This window comes from Leiobunum rupestre, chromosome 2 (assembly GCF_980474605.1).
Source record: "Leiobunum rupestre chromosome 2, qqLeiRupe1.1.hap1, whole genome shotgun sequence".
Classification (NCBI taxonomy): domain Eukaryota; kingdom Metazoa; phylum Arthropoda; class Arachnida; order Opiliones; family Sclerosomatidae; genus Leiobunum; species Leiobunum rupestre.
In genome coordinates this window covers 74,021,601-74,039,093 of record NC_143385.1, presented here as the reverse complement: position 1 = coordinate 74,039,093, position 17,493 = coordinate 74,021,601, and the positions used below count along the sequence as shown (strand labels likewise).

At 35.1% G+C, this 17,493-nt stretch overlaps 1 protein-coding gene across 1 annotated transcript in view; it reads left to right on the top strand.

The window, feature by feature from the left end:
* The window catches only part of LOC149958999 (5-hydroxytryptamine receptor 1-like), a 66,115-nt gene extending 49,298 nt beyond the window's left edge, over positions 1–16,817 (top strand). The window contains exons 2-4 of the mRNA XM_090165117.1: positions 4,722–5,101; positions 11,456–11,911; positions 15,928–16,817. Of these exons, the coding sequence (XP_090021243.1) occupies positions 4,808–5,101; positions 11,456–11,911; positions 15,928–16,554 (1,377 nt within the window). The 5' untranslated portion in view covers positions 4,722–4,807 and the 3' untranslated portion in view covers positions 16,555–16,817. The remainder of the gene's footprint in view (positions 1–4,721; positions 5,102–11,455; positions 11,912–15,927) is intronic.
* The last annotated feature ends 676 nt before the right edge of the window (positions 16,818–17,493 follow it).

Here is a 17,493-nt window from a genome sequence, read left to right as displayed (position 1 = left end):
GAGTTTGATTAGGAAAGAGCATTAGTAAAGTAACGACTTTAAGCCTCGGTCTAAAAATAATGACTTTTCAAAAACGTAAATCTTGAGCTCCGAAGCCTTGGCCATTCTCAGTATCGGAACGGGCGAAGAGATACTTCCGTTCTTATTGAGAAATAAAAGTGATTTTTCTTTCTCAAACTCCACCTCTTTTCGAAATTGAACCGCCGCTTTTAACGACTTTCGTTCAACGATTTTTCAGTGCTTACCAATTTATAACATTTTTCATAAACTCCATTCATTTAAATAAAAGCAACCCCGGTGGAACGCTGGTATTCGATTAATGTTTTTTACTTGTACACACAGAATTTTCGACCGAAATGAATAAAAAAGATCGGAAAATGAAATGGAACAATTATTGTTTTGCATACCTAAAATGGCGATGCGCGACTTTTCACTATGAATTTGAAAATCAATGTAAAAATAGCAGGCCTTGGTTTGCCAGTAATTAATAAAAGATCAAAAGCGGGATTTCGACTGATAGAATTTCTAGGCGTAATGTAATTAATAAGCATTTCCATAAAGTTAACTTTGAACAGTCCTGCAATATATTTATTTACAATTTATTAATTTGAAATAGAATAGTTTAACATTTAGTTGGTAGCTCTATTCCTTTGAAGCGATGAATAAAATAAAGTCTAGAAAAATAAATCCTTGAATCCGAATTAAATAAGTACATTTGTTACTTTTCTGTGATAAATGATTCTGAATCTATGGCAGTAGAGATTAACATAACTCTTAGTATATTTTAATATTTTTTAAAATTTCAACGCCTGCCTTGCTAAAACAAAGTTAATCCATTTGGCACCCTGCAATTGTTGCTCCTAGTATTTTTTTCAACTTCAGAATATTGATATTCAAAGAAGAGTGTAACATATTTTTTACTGGTATTGATCTTCCGATACCGCTAATGTTTTTGGTTTGGAACTTCTACCTTCGCTTTTCTCGTAACAGCTCCATTATACAATAAATATTATTATTTAATTAATAAAGCAAACCAATAAAACCAGCCTTTTTATATTGTGCCCGACATTTACCTAAAATGTCTTCTTAATTGTGTACTTGGCTTATAGATCAGCAACTATAACTTATCACCCTACACTCTTAAAAAAAGGGTGTTTTAATGGTATATTAAGGGTGTAATATCTGTAAAAAACACTCTTGAATTTTAATTTAAACGCCCTAAAGGGATTTTTATTGTCCCAAATTAAAAACCTGAAAAGGTGTATAAAGGGTGTTATATTACCCCGTAAATTGAGTGATTTAACACCTGGTAAGGGTGTAGCTCCCTTAAGGCAGTAGTTTAGTACCCTAAAATGAGTATTTTAACACCTGGTAAGGGTGTAGCTCCCTTAAGGCAGTAGTTTAGTACCCTAAAAGGAGTATTTTAACACTTTAAAGGGAGTATTGTAGCACCCTTAAGGCAGTAGTTTAGAACCTTAAAGGGAGTAGTGATAAAACTTTAAAGGGAGTATTATAGAACCCTTAAGGGAGTATTGTAGAACCCTGAAGGGAGTCGTTTGGTACCCTAAAAGGAGTCGTCTTGTAACCTAGAGGGAGTAGATAATAACCCTGAAGGGAATAGTTTTATACCACAAACTGTTAACAAAGGAACCAAAACGGAGGACATAAGCACCCCAAACAGTGTAAATAAACACCCTGGCAGGAAAACTGCTTTTTAAGGTGTAGAAAAACATCCTTTATAAACTTGTTAAGGTGTTAAATATGGGACAAGAAAACACCCTTAAAGGTTTGAAAAGAAACCCTTTTTTTAAGAGTGTAGGTTTCTATGAAATGAAACGAAAAAAATTAACAAAAACAAAGTAATAAAAAATAGCTTAATTAGAACAATCTTAGCACGCTATAAAATCCGAAATTCCTCGCTACTACATCACGCACTCGTATCCTTGTAAAAGTAAGAGATAGAGATGTTAAAGAAACATTACAACAAAAAGACCCATTTAATTTATAGAAAGAACTAACAGTTTCAACCTATAATATTAATATAAATATTTCAATTACACTCTAGTATCACTGAATAATACTTTTTAGCAAAGGACCGTACTTGGTATTCCGCGAGCCTTGCTCATTTAAAGTTTAACAATTATTTTTTGGATGTTACCACGTTTTATACTACACGATGTAGTCTAAAACGTGGTAACATCCAAAAATTAATGCACGATTAAAAAATAACACGATGCTAGTCACCATAATCTTATTCTTTTAAGATTTATGTTTAAGTTTCTAACACACAAATACGCGCAATGGGTGAAAACTTGGAATAACTCCTTCTGCGTTGAGTTTGCAAGTTCTCTCCCCACTGGTTTAAGGGTTTTCCCCGAGCTCTTCGGTTTCCCCTTCCATAAAAACTTGTTGATGTTAACGGTTATATTTAGTGAGGGAGCTGTTGGCTCGCGAGGCTTGCAGGGCTTGCCACCACCCTCCTACGCGTTGTAACCCGGCCACCTGAATTAAAGGCTTTAAAAGTCGCTCGATGACTTGGGCCTAAGGTGGTGCCTTGGGTATTAGCCTAGCTGATTATTATTATTATTATTAACTTAAATAATGATCAGCAACTGTATTTCTATAGCCTCGTGTTCTAATTCTGATGACCGTTTGCTCAGCAAAAATGAACAGTTATTTCTAGTTTCCAACTAATATGTACAGTGTGGGGTTACAATTATATTTCGTTAGTCGCGAGTAATACTTAAGCTCAAAAGAATGTTTGTTAAATATTTGACTAGAATAGGTTATTTTTAAGCGTCAGTAATTGACAATGGACACTTTCAGCAATTCATGAAAATAACGTAAACGCGAACGTCTTGATCTTTTTCATGAAATGCTTTAACAGTCTATTAGAAGACGTTTTAAGATTTTATGAGGGTGGCTAGATTACATTTTTTAACGGAGTTTTGTGGGCCGCTCACCTAACTTAATTTCCAATCACTAACCTAATTTTTACGAAGACCTGTTACCAAATTTTACCTCACCTCGGTTTGAAATTCCTAAGGTAATGGTTTAGCTATGATACTGTGCCAAAGTAAATGCTTTCATATTTAATAGGAAAAGTACTGATTCTCCGTATTACATGCAAATTTTAAAATTTAGTTTTTCTTGCACGAAGCATTATATTTCGTTTAGGCTGTAAAGGGTAAATACAATATTCAATATTTCAACTATTTATTTGAAATTCAGGAGAAAACGAGAGAGGCAAACATACATGTTGTGGCCAAAATCAATATTTGCTTAAAATTAGCTTTTCAAAATCCCCAAGAGAGAGAACTTCGCAAGCAGCAAAAGATAATCGGATAAATGTTTTGGATGATAAAATACGCGAAAAAGTAGATTAGTCCATAATTTAAAGGGATAATATATCTAAATCCTAAACAAAATGAAGAAAATAAAAAACTTACTAATAACTCGTACCGATAGGTCTTCGAGCGAATCTCGGATCAAATAGATCTTCGAGTAATAAACTACATAAAAACTAAATAAAATAGCCAGAAAATCCAACGGTAGACCGGTTTCGTTCTATTTGGAACTCATCAGTACCGTGCGGGGAATCTGGCTGGCTGGCTGGCTGGAGATTGTTACAAAATCCGAATTAGTTTAGAGCAGTGCAATAATAATTGGATTTTTTTTTATGAAAAATGAAATACTACAAAACATAACCTAGGACATTATTGATAAAGGGTTTTTTTAGCTCAAAGTAATTGGTTATTTCTAACATATATCGAATCCGATAGATAATGGGATAAAATGTCGTCCCCTTATCTTCTGATCCCGCACTTTCTTTAAATCAAAACGTGGTCTCTTTTCACCCACTAACTTATTAGAATTGCAATGGTACAGTCCAGAGAAGCATGCATTTATTTATAATTAAGACGATGTTTAGACAAACTTTGCCGTTGCTCTCAATCCCCTCATGATCGAAACGTAAACGTTTTCCCCCCAAAAAATAAATCAGCCTGGTATCTCATTGGTTAGCTAAATCTGACGTCTCCTGAGACGCGATTAAAACTAACCCCGGTGATATTTGGCGGAGCAAATTGAACCATGATCCAATAAAGTGTATCTTCCTAAATATAAATAAATACATACTTGGTACAGGACTACTGGTTAATTTTTTACTTATTTGCAAAAGTAATAAGAATAATAATAATAATCAGCTAGGCTAATACCCAAGGCAACACCTTGGGCTAGGCGCCCACTGGCTCTCCGTTTCGTATCCGTCCTGCCTTCCACAAGGCATTGTCTAAGTTACGAAGCAAAGGCTGGTGAAATGTAGGACGGAGACGTTACGAAGAGCAAAGAGCTCCTGGTCTTAGGCCCAAGTCAGCTAGCGACTTTAAATGCCTTAAACAGGTGGCCGGGTAACAATGCGTAGGAGGGTGGTGGTTAGCTCTTAATCTTATTAAATCAGCTAGGCTAATACCCTTGGCACCACCTTAGGCCTAAGTCATCAAGCAACTTTTATAGCCATTAATCCAGGTGGCCGGGTTACAATGCGTAGAAGGGTGGTGGCCGGGTTACAATGCGTAGAAGGGTGGTGGCAAGCCCTTCATGCTACGCGAGCCAACAGCTCCCTACACTAACTATTACCGTTAACCTCAACAATTTTTTATGTGATCGTGTTAATGAATGTTGCAATGTCTTTAACTGATATAACATTAATGTTGAAACAGTGAAGTGGACGAATCTGAGTGGTCCGAGAGATGGCGCACTAATTGAATAAGACAGAACTGTCCACCCTCCCTGGTCGGAGCTCTCCATGTCTGAGGCTGAATCCGTGTATTTTTCAACAACGTATCAAACAATTAGAGACCCAGAAGACTACCCGCTCATCCTCGAAACCCCCCTCCCGCACGCCGTCCTCTCGACTGTCCTTTTGTGCATCTCTTTGGGTTTCATCATCGGAGCCACCATCGTCGGGAACGTCCTCGTCTGCGTCTCAGTATGTTTCGTTCGGCGGCTGCGGCGACCTTCTAACTACCTCCTGGTGTCCCTCGCCGTCTCGGATCTCTGCGTGGCCGTGCTGGTTATGCCGTTAGCGTTGCATTTGGAGGTAAATTATTCACTATTCGAAAAACACAATTTTCCTTTCAAAACGAAGCTCTTGGAAAGAAAAGTGTTGCTTGTTAACAAACTAATACAATATTAATGTTCTTTTAAAAGTCGTGTAAGTTTCTATAAGTTTTTACCAAATATACAGTTTTTTTATCTAAGAGAGCGCTACAAAATTAAGTTAACCTCTTAACACTAAAGCTAGGATAGCGAAGGCGCTTGATTTCCGGGAAAACAAATTATCTTGTGCCGTTCGTCGAACTTTGGCTGTGCAGATTTGCAACTAGCCACTGAAGCGCGTCGGCAGGAGCTCAGACTTTTTTAAATTTAAAGCGATTTTAACTAGTTTCGAGCGCTGATCTTCGGAAATTGAGCTGAATAAATCCCAATTATGATTGTATAAAATCTAGATTTAACAAACAAAATAAATATTTATGGTCTCATGACTTAAGCCTCGCCTATTGAAAATTATATAGATCGGAAGAAACCTCAAAACATCTTTTCAAATATAAATATGATGTTCAATTTTTCTTTATTTTCTATGAATAAATTATACACATGTATTTGTCTGTATTATATAAAAGAAAAATATTGAAATGTAGCATTGAATTTTACATCAAAATTCACACATATCAATAAATCTGAATTTCTCAAACGTAATGCGACCAAATAAGAAATGAAAATTTTTCAATATTTTGCTTTTAACAGCCATTTAAAAATAATTACTATACCTCAGAAACTAAGTTGATATCTCATGGTTTTACTTTAAAAATGCTACGAATGACATAGGTTTAAAACAAACGCTTATTAAATGTATTACATATTATACATTAAAAAAACCGCTTTTAACTTTAACGGTAACGAGAAGCCAAAATACTAATTAGTCGTTTTAATTCTTACTGGGACTTAAGAAGACAATAAGAAAGCTTTTACAAAAGATGTAGTTCCCTCGCTCGATGTTCATTTTTTAAATAATTTTTGCTTTTGAGAACGAAAAAGTGCTAACTTTACCCAGAAAAAACATTCGGTCGCACGGTCGTTCGATTTGACGAACTGTAACATTCTAGCCAATTTCCCGTCGTTTCCTGTCACTTATAGGTCATCAATTCTGAATTTCTAGTCCCTATCAATTGTAGAAGAGCTTATCTTTATCTTGGCTAACTACTAAAGCTACGAGCGCACGACAGCTATAAAGCTCTTTGCTTGATACATTTTGCTATAAACCAGAATACACGAAGAGGCAGGCATCTTGATTGGACGATACGAAATTACTAAAATGCACTGAAGTCCACGCTTAGATCGTGGTGTTCCCTGTTGAAGCAAAATATAAAAGTAGGACATAGTGAAGAATTCAAATTATTTTTTTAAGGCTCGTATGAATTACGTGGAATAAATTAACTTCTAAATTCCATAAGTTGTATTAATTGCTGTATTGTATCCGTCTGCCTTGCAGTCGTTAACAATTCGAGATATTAATTGTTATTCCTTCTACATATTTTGTTAATCAATTATTAAACCTTCCACTTAGTCTGTTAATTAATTGTTATTATTTCCACTTAATCTGTTAATTAATCGTTATTACTTCCACTTAGTCTGTTAATTAATTGTGATTCCTTCCACTTAGTCTGTTAATTAATTGTGATTCCTTCCACTTAGTCTGTTAATGAATTGTGATTCCTTCCATTTTTTTTGTTATTTAATTGCTATTCCTTCCACTTAGTCTGTTAATTAAATGTTATTCCTTCCACTTAGTCTGTTAATTAATTGTTATTCCTTCCACTTAGTCTGTTAATTAATTGTGATTCCTTCCACTTAGTCTGTTAATGAATTGGGATTTCTTCCACTTAGTCTGTTAATTATTTGCTATTCCTTCCTCTTAGTCTGTTAATTAATTGTGATTCCTTCCACTTAGTCTGTTAATGAATTGTGATTCCTTCCATTTTTTTGTTATTTAATTGCTATTCCTTCCACTTAGTCTGTTAATTAAATGTTACTCCTTCCACTTAGTCTGTTAATTAATTGTTATTCCTTCCACTTAGTCTGTTAATTAATTGTTATTCCTTCCACTTAGTCTGTTAATTAAATGTTATTCCTTCCACTTAGTCTGTTAATTAATTGTTATTCCTTCCACTTAGTCTGTTAATTAATTGTGATTCCTTCCACTTAGTCTGTTAATGAATTGGGATTTCTTCCACTTAGTCTGTTAATTATTAGCTATTCCTTCCTCTTAGTCTGTTAATTAATTGTGATTCCTTCCACTTAGTCTGTTAATGAATTGTGATTCCTTCCATTTTTTTGTTATTTAATTGCTATTCCTTCCACTTAGTCTGTTAATTAAATGTTACTCCTTCCACTTAGTCTGTTAATTAAATGTTACTCCTTCCACTTAGTCTGTTAATTAATTGTTATTCCTTCCACTTAGTCTGTTAATTAATTGTGATTCCTTCCACTTAGTCTGTTAATGAATTGGGATTTCTTCCACTTAGTCTGTTAATTATTTGCTATTCCTTCCTCTTAGTCTGATAATTAATTGTGATTCCTTCCACTTAGTCTGTTAATGAATTGTGATTCCTTCCATTTTTTTGTTATTTAATTGCTATTCCTTCCACTTAGTCTGTTAATTAATTGTGATTCCTTCCACTTAGTCTGTTAATGAATTGTGATTCCTTCCATTTTTTTTGTTATTTAATTGCTATTCCTTCCACTTAGTCTGTTAATTAAATGTTATTCCTTCCACTTAGTCTGTTAATTAATTGTTATTCCTTCCACTTAGTCTGTTAATTAATTGTTATTCCTTCCACTTAGTCTGTTAATTAATTGTGATTCCTTCCACTTAGTCTGTTAATGAATTGGGATTTCTTCCACTTAGTCTGTTAATTATTTGCTATTCCTTCCTCTTAGTCTGTTAATTAATTGTGATTCCTTCCACTTAGTCTGTTAATGAATTGTGATTCCTTCCATTTTTTTTGTTATTTAATTGCTATTCCTTCCACTTAGTCTGTTAATTAATTGTGATTCCTTCCACTTAGTCTGTTAATGAATTGTGATTCCTTCCATTTTTTTTGTTATTTAATTGCTATTCCTTCCACTTAGTCTGTTAATTAATTGTGATTCCTTCCACTTAGTCTGTTAATTAATTGTTATTCCTTCCACTTAGTCTGTTAATTAATTGTTATTCCTTCCACTTAGTCTGTTAATTAATTGTGATTCCTTCCACTTAGTCTGTTAATGAATTGGGATTTCTTCCACTTAGTTTGTTAATTATTTGCTATTCCTTCCCTTTAGTCTGTTAATTAATTGTGATTCCTTCCACTTAGTCTGTTAATGAATTGTGATTCCTTCCATTTTTTGTTATTTAATTGCTATTCCTTCCACTTAGTCTGTTAATTAAATGTTATTCCTTCCACTTAGTCTGTTAATTAATTGTTATTCCTTCCACTTAGTCTGTTAATTAATTGTTATTCCTTCCACTTAGTCTGTTAATTAATTGTGATTCCTTCCACTTAGTCTGTTAATGAATTGGGATTTCTTCCACTTAGTCTGTTAATTATTTGCTATTCCTTCCACTTAGTCTGTTAATTAATTGTGATTCCTTCCACTTAGTCTGTTAATGAATTGTGATTCCTTCCATTTTTTTTGTTATTTAATTGCTATTCCTTCCACTTAGTCTGTTAATTAAATGTTATTCCTTCCACTTAGTCTGTTAATTAATTGTTATTCCTTCCACTTAGTCTGTTAATTAATTGTGATTCCTTCCACTTAGTCTGTTAATGAATTGGGATTTCTTCCACTTAGTCTGTTAATTATTTGCTATTCCTTCCTCTTAGTCTGTTAATTAATTGTGATTCCTTCCACTTAGTCTGTTAATGAATTGTGATTCCTTCCATTTTTTGTTATTTAATTGCTATTCCTTCCACTTAGTCTGTTAATTAAATGTTACTCCTTCCACTTAGTCTGTTAATTAATTGTTATTCCTTCCACTTAGTCTGTTAATTAATTGTTATTCCTTCCACTTAGTCTGTTAATTAAATGTTATTCCTTCCACTTAGTCTGTTAATTAATTGTTATTCCTTCCACTTAGTCTGTTAATTAATTGTGATTCCTTCCACTTAGTCTGTTAATGAATTGGGATTTCTTCCACTTAGTCTGTTAATTATTAGCTATTCCTTCCTCTTAGTCTGTTAATTAATTGTGATTCCTTCCACTTAGTCTGTTAATGAATTGTGATTCCTTCCATTTTTTTGTTATTTAATTGCTATTCCTTCCACTTAGTCTGTTAATTAAATGTTACTCCTTCCACTTAGTCTGTTAATTAAATGTTACTCCTTCCACTTAGTCTGTTAATTAATTGTTATTCCTTCCACTTAGTCTGTTAATTAATTGTGATTCCTTCCACTTAGTCTGTTAATGAATTGGGATTTCTTCCACTTAGTCTGTTAATTATTTGCTATTCCTTCCTCTTAGTCTGATAATGAATTGTGATTCCTTCCATTTTTTTGTTATTTAATTGCTATTCCTTCCACTTAGTCTGTTAATTAATTGTGATTCCTTCCACTTAGTCTGTTAATGAATTGTGATTCCTTCCATTTTTTTGTTACTTAATTGCTATTCCTTCCACTTAGTCTGTTAATTAAATGTTATTCCTTCCACTTAGTCTGTTAATTAATTGTTATTCCTTCCACTTAGTCTGTTAATTAATTGTTATTCCTTCCACTTAGTCTGTTAATTAATTGTGATTCCTTCCACTTAGTCTGTTAATGAATTGGGATTTCTTCCACTTAGTCTGTTAATTATTTGCTATTCCTTCCTCTTAGTCTGTTAATTAATTGTGATTCCTTCCACTTAGTCTGTTAATGAATTGTGATTCCTTCCATTTTTTTTGTTATTTAATTGCTATTCCTTCCACTTAGTCTGTTAATTAATTGTGATTCCTTCCACTTAGTCTGTTAATGAATTGTGATTCCTTCCATTTTTTTTGTTATTTAATTGCTATTCCTTCCACTTAGTCTGTTAATTAATTGTGATTCCTTCCACTTAGTCTGTTAATTAATTGTTATTCCTTCCACTTAGTCTGTTAATTAATTGTTATTCCTTCCACTTAGTCTGTTAATTAATTGTGATTCCTTCCACTTAGTCTGTTAATGAATTGGGATTTCTTCCACTTAGTTTGTTAATTATTTGCTATTCCTTCCCTTTAGTCTGTTAATTAATTGTTATTCCTTCCACTTAGTCTGTTAATTAATTGTTATTCCTTCCATTTTTTTGTTATTTAATTGCTATTCCTTCCACTTAGTCTGTTAATTAAATGTTATTCCTTCCACTTAGTCTGTTAATTAATTGTGATTCCTTCCACTTAGTCTGTTAATGAATTGTGATTCCTTCCATTTTTTTTGTTATTTAATTGCTATTCCTTCCACTTAGTCTGTTAATTAATTGTGATTCCTTCCACTTAGTCTGTTAATTAATTGTTATTCCTTCCACTTAGTCTGTTAATTAATTGTTATTCCTTCCACTTAGTCTGTTAATTAATTGTGATTCCTTCCACTTAGTCTGTTAATGAATTGGGATTTCTTCCACTTAGTTTGTTAATTATTTGCTATTCCTTCCCTTTAGTCTGTTAATTAATTGTTATTCCTTCCACTTAGTCTGTTAATTAATTGTTATTCCTTCCACTTAGTCTGTTAATTAATTGTGATTCCTTCCACTTAGTCTGTTAATGAATTGGGATTTCTTCCACTTAGTCTGTTAATTATTTGCTATTCCTTCCTCTTAGTCTGTTAATTAATTGTGATTCCTTCCACTTAGTCTGTTAATGAATTGTGATTCCTTCCTTTTTTTTGTTATTTAATTGATATTCCTTCCACTTAGTCTGTTAATTAATTGTGATTCCTTCCACTTAGTCTGTTAATGAATTGGGATTTCTTCCACTTAGTCTGTTAATGAATTGTGATTCCTTCCATTTTGTTTGTTATTTAATTGCTATTCCTTCCACTTAGTCTGTTAATTAAATGTTATTCCTTCCACTTAGTCTGTTAATTAATTGTTATTCCTTCCACTTATTCTATTAATTAAGTATTAATAATTTTAAAATTGCATAAAGGAAACAGTATAGCAGGCATTAATAAAAAAATATTAATAAGCGCAATGGAGAAAGTAAAATCGTGAGCTCTCGTGTGAACAATTGTCATGCTATAGCTAACCGCAAGAATACGTATAAAAGCATTGTTTAGTGAAAAAGTGTGAGCTGCGAAGGTTCAAAATTAATGAGTAGATCCGATATATACTAATTTAACACCAATAAAATTGCATTGTTTGATCCCGTGGCAATTTTTATTTTTTATTTTTGTTTTTGTAGGTGACCGGCTTGTGGACGTTGGGGCCTCGAATGTGTGACGTGTGGATCGCCCTCGATATGACGTGCTGTACGGCTTCCATCCTCAATCTTTGCGCAATAAGCGTGGACCGCTACTTAACTATCAGCCGGCCTTTGACTTACGGAGTCAACAAGAAAGCGAGATGGGTCTGGCTCTCCATCGCCATCGTGTGGCTCTCGGCGGCCCTAATCAGCGTGCCGCCGATGATCACTCTGGGAAACGAATACGGGAAGCCTTCTGAGCCTCGATGCGACGTTAGTCAAAACCTCGCTTATCAACTGTACGCTACTCTCGGCTCTTTCTACATCCCACTGATCGTCATTTTGCTCATGTATTGCAAGATATACATTACGGCTAGAGGCATTGTCAAATCGGAAAAGTTGAAATCGCAACACGACCACCTGTTTGGGAACGATAACAGAGCGCCGAAAAACAAGGTAACGATTTTTCAAGTTAAAAATATTTTACGGATTACCTTGATTGCGTTCGGCGTGGAAAGGTTTAAATTGCAAATTGGGTCAAATTAAATGCAATGACTTTACGCTTATTGAAGGACATTCTTTTTCAATTTCTGGCGTTAGGGGTGTAGTGAGGGAGGCAGGGACTTTAGAGAGGCATCCTCCCCAACTGTTTCCGTAATTGGGAAACAGGCTTTAGTTGGCAAACTTTGCTTTAGTTGGCAAACTTTGCTTGAGTTGGCAAACTTTGCTTGAGTTGGCAAACTTTGCTTGAGTTGGCAAACTTTGCTTGAGTTGGCAAACTTTGCTTCAGTTGGCAAACCTTGCTTGAGTTGGCAAACCTTGCTTGAGTTGGCAAACTTTGCTTCAGTTGGCAAACCTTGCTTGAGTTGGCAAACTTTTCTTGAGTTGGCAAACTTTGCTTCAGTTGGCAAACCTTGCTTGAGTTGGCAAACTTCGCTTGAGTTGGCAAACTTTGCTAGAATTGGCAAACTTTTCTTGAGTTGGCAAACTTTGCTTCAGTTGGCAAACCTTGCTTGAGTTGGCCAACTTTGCTTGAGTTGGCAAGTTTGCTAGAATTGGCAAACTTTTCTTGAGTTGGCAAACTTTGCTTCAGTTGTCAAACCTTGCTAGAATTGGCAAACTTTTCTTGATTTGGCAAACTTTGCTTCAGTTGGCAAACCTTGCTTGAGTTGGCAAACTTTGCTTGAGTTGGCAAACTTTGCTAGAATTGGCAAACTTTTCTTGAGTTGGCAAACTTTGCTTCAGTTGGCAAACCTTGCTTGAGTTGGCAAACTTTGCTTGAGTTGGGTAACTGCTTAAACAGAAAAATTTGCTTGAGGGTGCTTTAGGGCGTTCATGACAAATCAGTTAAAGGGAAAACAATTTGAAAATGAGCGCCAAATTTTAAGAAATAAGCATTTTCTTAACTGAACTGAGTTAATTGTGATGGGTTAGGAGTATGTTTCAACCCTTTCGGTTTGTGAGTTTAATTTAAAGGGCACTGATAGAATGTGTACTTATCTGTTTCTCTTTATTCCACGGTCATTTAGTTTCGCCTTTGCGTGATAGATAGTGCCATGGTAAAGCGGGAATTTTTAATTAAAATTTAGTTTAACAGGGATTGCAACAGATGGCTTCGAAATTATATGACTACGTGGGTTTTTGTAATAGTGAACAGTCTTACCAAGAAATACTAAGTTTGTTGGTTATAAAAACTGCTTTTTTATCTAAATTCTAAACTACTAGTGTTGTATTCGCAAGTACAATTGTTTTGTTTTGACCCTGAGTGTTAGTTTTACCACTTCACTTCTTAATATAATTTAAGGTATAAACTAAGACCCATATATATACTGGTTATGCCCCAATTTAATTGTCCGTAGCAAACATGAGTATTTTTCCAAAGTCATATACCATATGTCTCCTATAACAGCTGTGTTCCACGGAAAGTTCGAATAACATCATTCCGGGAAGGGTTTACGTGAAAAGCTTCTTTACTCCTGGGCTTAACGTTCTCGAGAAAAAGATGTGAGGTTTTGTATTGAAGCGTGTAATAAATGTTTAAGCATCGTAGAAAAAAAAGCGTATTTTTGAAGAAAGAATAGGATAGCTTTGAAGAAAAATACTATGCTTTTCATGGCTTAAAAAAATACTTTTGTTTCATAAATGTCTAAAAAAAATGTCATCTTTGAGTTTCATATTTTTTTTGAATGTTTTTCCATGTAGTCGAATATTGGTTTTAAAAACGTTCGCTAGACTGCGAGAATTCAAAATTTAATATTTGCTTTTCCAACAAAAAATAAAATTACTGTTAAAAGAAAGTAAATTGAAAAACAAAATACCCCTAACTCTAATAAAGTCACAATTAATAGAATTTTTTTGTTTAAGTGCAGGAAAGCTCTAATTAATTTGTGTCGGTAGTGGCGTTGTAACGGTGACCCTGCGTACATAAATAAATTCCAATTAATTTTAGTAATGTCATTCTAATACGTAAATTCTTCAATGAAGTAGGATGTTTTATTTACGGTTGGAATTCATGGAGCATATATTGGCCACTAGGAATGAATTATTAGCGACTTTTCAATTAAAGAACTCTTGGCTCATTTTAACGCTTTTAATAATTCATTAATTAAAAATCGATAAATTCGGTTTCTCGTTTGTTTGTACTTATTGGATTATTGAACTTAGAATTGAAATTAACTTCATAAATGACGTCACAATTGAAAAAAAATAATGAATACACCATGGCAAGATATGGAGTGAGATACCAAGAATTTTCCTATTGGTTGTATTACAAAGAAATGAAATGATCAATGTTTGGGACAATTTTTTCTTTATTTATTGTATTTTCTGATTTCGCGGAATATCGCGATTTAACACTTTGAGATATAGATCTATTTACCCGGAAATTATATTTGATAGAAAACCTGTTTTTTTTTGTCAGAATAGAATACAAAGCAAAAAATCAATATTTCATTATATTATGGGCATTCCTGTTTGTTTTGTTTATCATCGGAGACTTAATAGCGTCGTGTTTGATAGGTATATATGTGGACGCAAAAAAAAATAGAAATTAGGGTCCCACGGTACAAAACTCGCCAGCCCAACAGCGTAATCTTCGCAGTAGCTTCTTCGGAAAACTGAAATCGATAGTGATCGATATCGGCTTGAAACGAAGTAGGGAGAGACCCACTCCAGAAGCCGTGTTTTTCGCCCATCGCGTAACTTGAAGTATATTCTTGTCGAAATTACTTTCACCCCAGTGCCTTCTTGTTGGATCAGGCGAAGGTTTTCGCCTGGATGCGGGCGGAATCGCAATGACGCGTGTTATACGCTGGTTATGACTACACTACATCGACTGAAATACAAAAGAAATGGAAAGAACTCCTTTTCAACAGCAATTTTGCTAGAGACGGATTTACGTCCAACAAATCCTATTAAAGAAGCCAGGGTTTTGACAAAAACCACTTTTAAGAAGTTCGCTTTTCAATCCCATATATTCCTCCCGACGGAAGCGAATAGCCAGATCCCATTCGCTTCGACTTCGACCCAACTTCTCTCTTTCACCCTATTTACACTCAAGGTTTTATTTAGCCTCGCCTTTTAAAGGATTCCTTTCGCGGGCTGGTAAATGTTGCGGGAATCGACCTGCCTCTAAAAGACGTGGCTTTTCTAGGAGCGCGTTTAAACTTTAAATGCCCATTTAGTCGCCGGCGGTCTTTCGCGTATCTGCCTATCTTTATACTCTAACCTTTTCCGAGAAAACCTTTTGACCCCCTCATTCGCCATAAAGGAATATGATATAAGCTATAGGAAAATTATTATAATATTTGCGGAAATAATTATTTGCTTTGGTAAATGCGTAGCTAAGAGGTGAAATGGAAATATGGGCAGAGTAGTGTTGCAGCCCCAATCCACAATAGAAAACATCGGGCCCTCAATAAGGGCAAGCAGCCCACCTGGCCAATACACCTCAGTTCACTAGTTCTAGTTCAGGTCTTCTCTATTGTCTACAGAAATGATTGCTGACTAGAACGGGAAGTATACCTTCACCAAAAGGAGCAACTTTCAAGAGGGTCGTTTCCACTCACTTTGAAGAGCCGGTTTCCAGGACACCGATAATTATAAGTGCCGAAAACATTTCATTTCCAGCGTTCAAATTTACTTATCCGTATTTAAAAGTTATTATAAATAAAATAATTTTTACTCCACATGAGTTTTGGAATGTAGGGTATTTTGATAAGCCTATTGGAGGTGCTTTTACTTAATCTTAGGAGAGGGTTTTCGAAATATCAAGAACTCTATAAGACACCCTAATCACGTCACTGTACTCACCACATATCCCAATGTGTAAAAAAAAATGAAATCCTGTTTCATCTAGGGCCCGTGAAATTGGATGAAACTTTTCCGCTTAACTCGGCGCTACGTATTACGGTTACTTCAAAGTTTGCTAACACCTCTCTTACTTCAACGACATTTCGTTTTCTCGTTTTTAGGGCAAGCACACGAGAGATTTCAGCGTCGACAAGATTACGGAAGAGGTACCCAACGATTTGCAGAACGAAAGTGCAGCAACGAGGCAGGCGTCGTCGTCGAGTGGCTTGAACGCGAACCAGCCTTCGGCGGCGACGGTGTCAGCGCCGGAGAGTGAACGTGCTCGAAAAGCCGGAAAATGCAAATCCAGTGTTAAGAGAAAATCCTCGTCACGTTGCCATTTGGATCAAATGGACGAATCAAGCAGAAGGTCGATAGTTAGCTTAACGCCGTCGGTATTTGTGCAGAGCAACCGAGGGGTTCCTAAGTCGCGAATGGCCGCCCTGCTCCGAGAGCGGAAAGCCTCTTTTACCCTGGGTATTATTTTGGTGGCCTTCACAATGTGCTGGCTACCTTTCTTCGCGGTAGCCCTCTTGCGGGCTTTGCTTCAAGAGTGGCTGCCAGTACCTGACGCCCTCAAGACTGTCGTGCTCTGGCTGGGCTACGCGAATTCCATGCTAAACCCCGTCATCTACGTCACGTTTCACAAAGACTTCCGCAAGTCGTTTAAGGAAATAATTTGTTTCCGCTGCAGGACGGTGAATCAAGTTTTTCGACAGGAAGCGTCCAAGGAGCAGTGCCACAGATAGTCCTACCACTCTCGAAGGTCTCGATAGCGGTTTCGTCGTTAAAGGTTTAGGTATTATAAAAATGGACGGTATTCGTGTAGTTCTTGACTTAAATTACGGTTCAAATAGTTTGACTTTTCACCCTTAGCAATATCAATAAATATATAAAAATCGTTATATAATTACGAGTGAGCACCTCATATAAAATGTGAATCAAATTAATTACGACGTATGCCTCAATGATTTAATAAGATATTTCTATCATGTTAAATATTACTATACATTGGAAGAGTAAATATTTCATTCAATCCCGTATTTTTCTGAAACGTAACGACATGTTCTAAATATTCCTTACCGTGTTAATTAAACCGTACGGGATAGAAATAATGATGTTGGAAAATAGATTAATAAATATTGTATTTATGAAAGTTACTTTTCTTTTTTATTTTACAAAGAATATATAAATACATTCATACAGGGCCGTGCTTAGGGGGTGGCGAGCCGGGCGGTCGCCCAGGGCCGCTAAAATTTTACCCTAGGGATGTATATACCGGAGGGCCGCTAAACTCACAATTGTCAGTTTCGCTCATGCATTTCGCACGGGGCCGCGAGACCTCTAAGCACGGCCCTGCATTCATAAAAAATTCCACGTTTGTATAAATTATTAAGAACCAATTCTATATCGCGTCCTCTACATTTTTAATATTTATTTTACTCTTCATAACTTTTAAATGGTAAATGTAGAAATATCAAAAGAAATTTAAAAAATTAAAATTATGGATGTTGACATAAAATTTTTAAATGAGTTAAGCTTGCGATGAGGCACACAGTTGTTTAATTTACATGGTTTATTTTTTAATGTTTAATATATTTTATAATAACCAAACAAGGAGCAAAAAGTAATATTTTCTGTTCAAAAGTGCATTACGTTTTTCCAAGAAATATCTCATGAAAATTTAT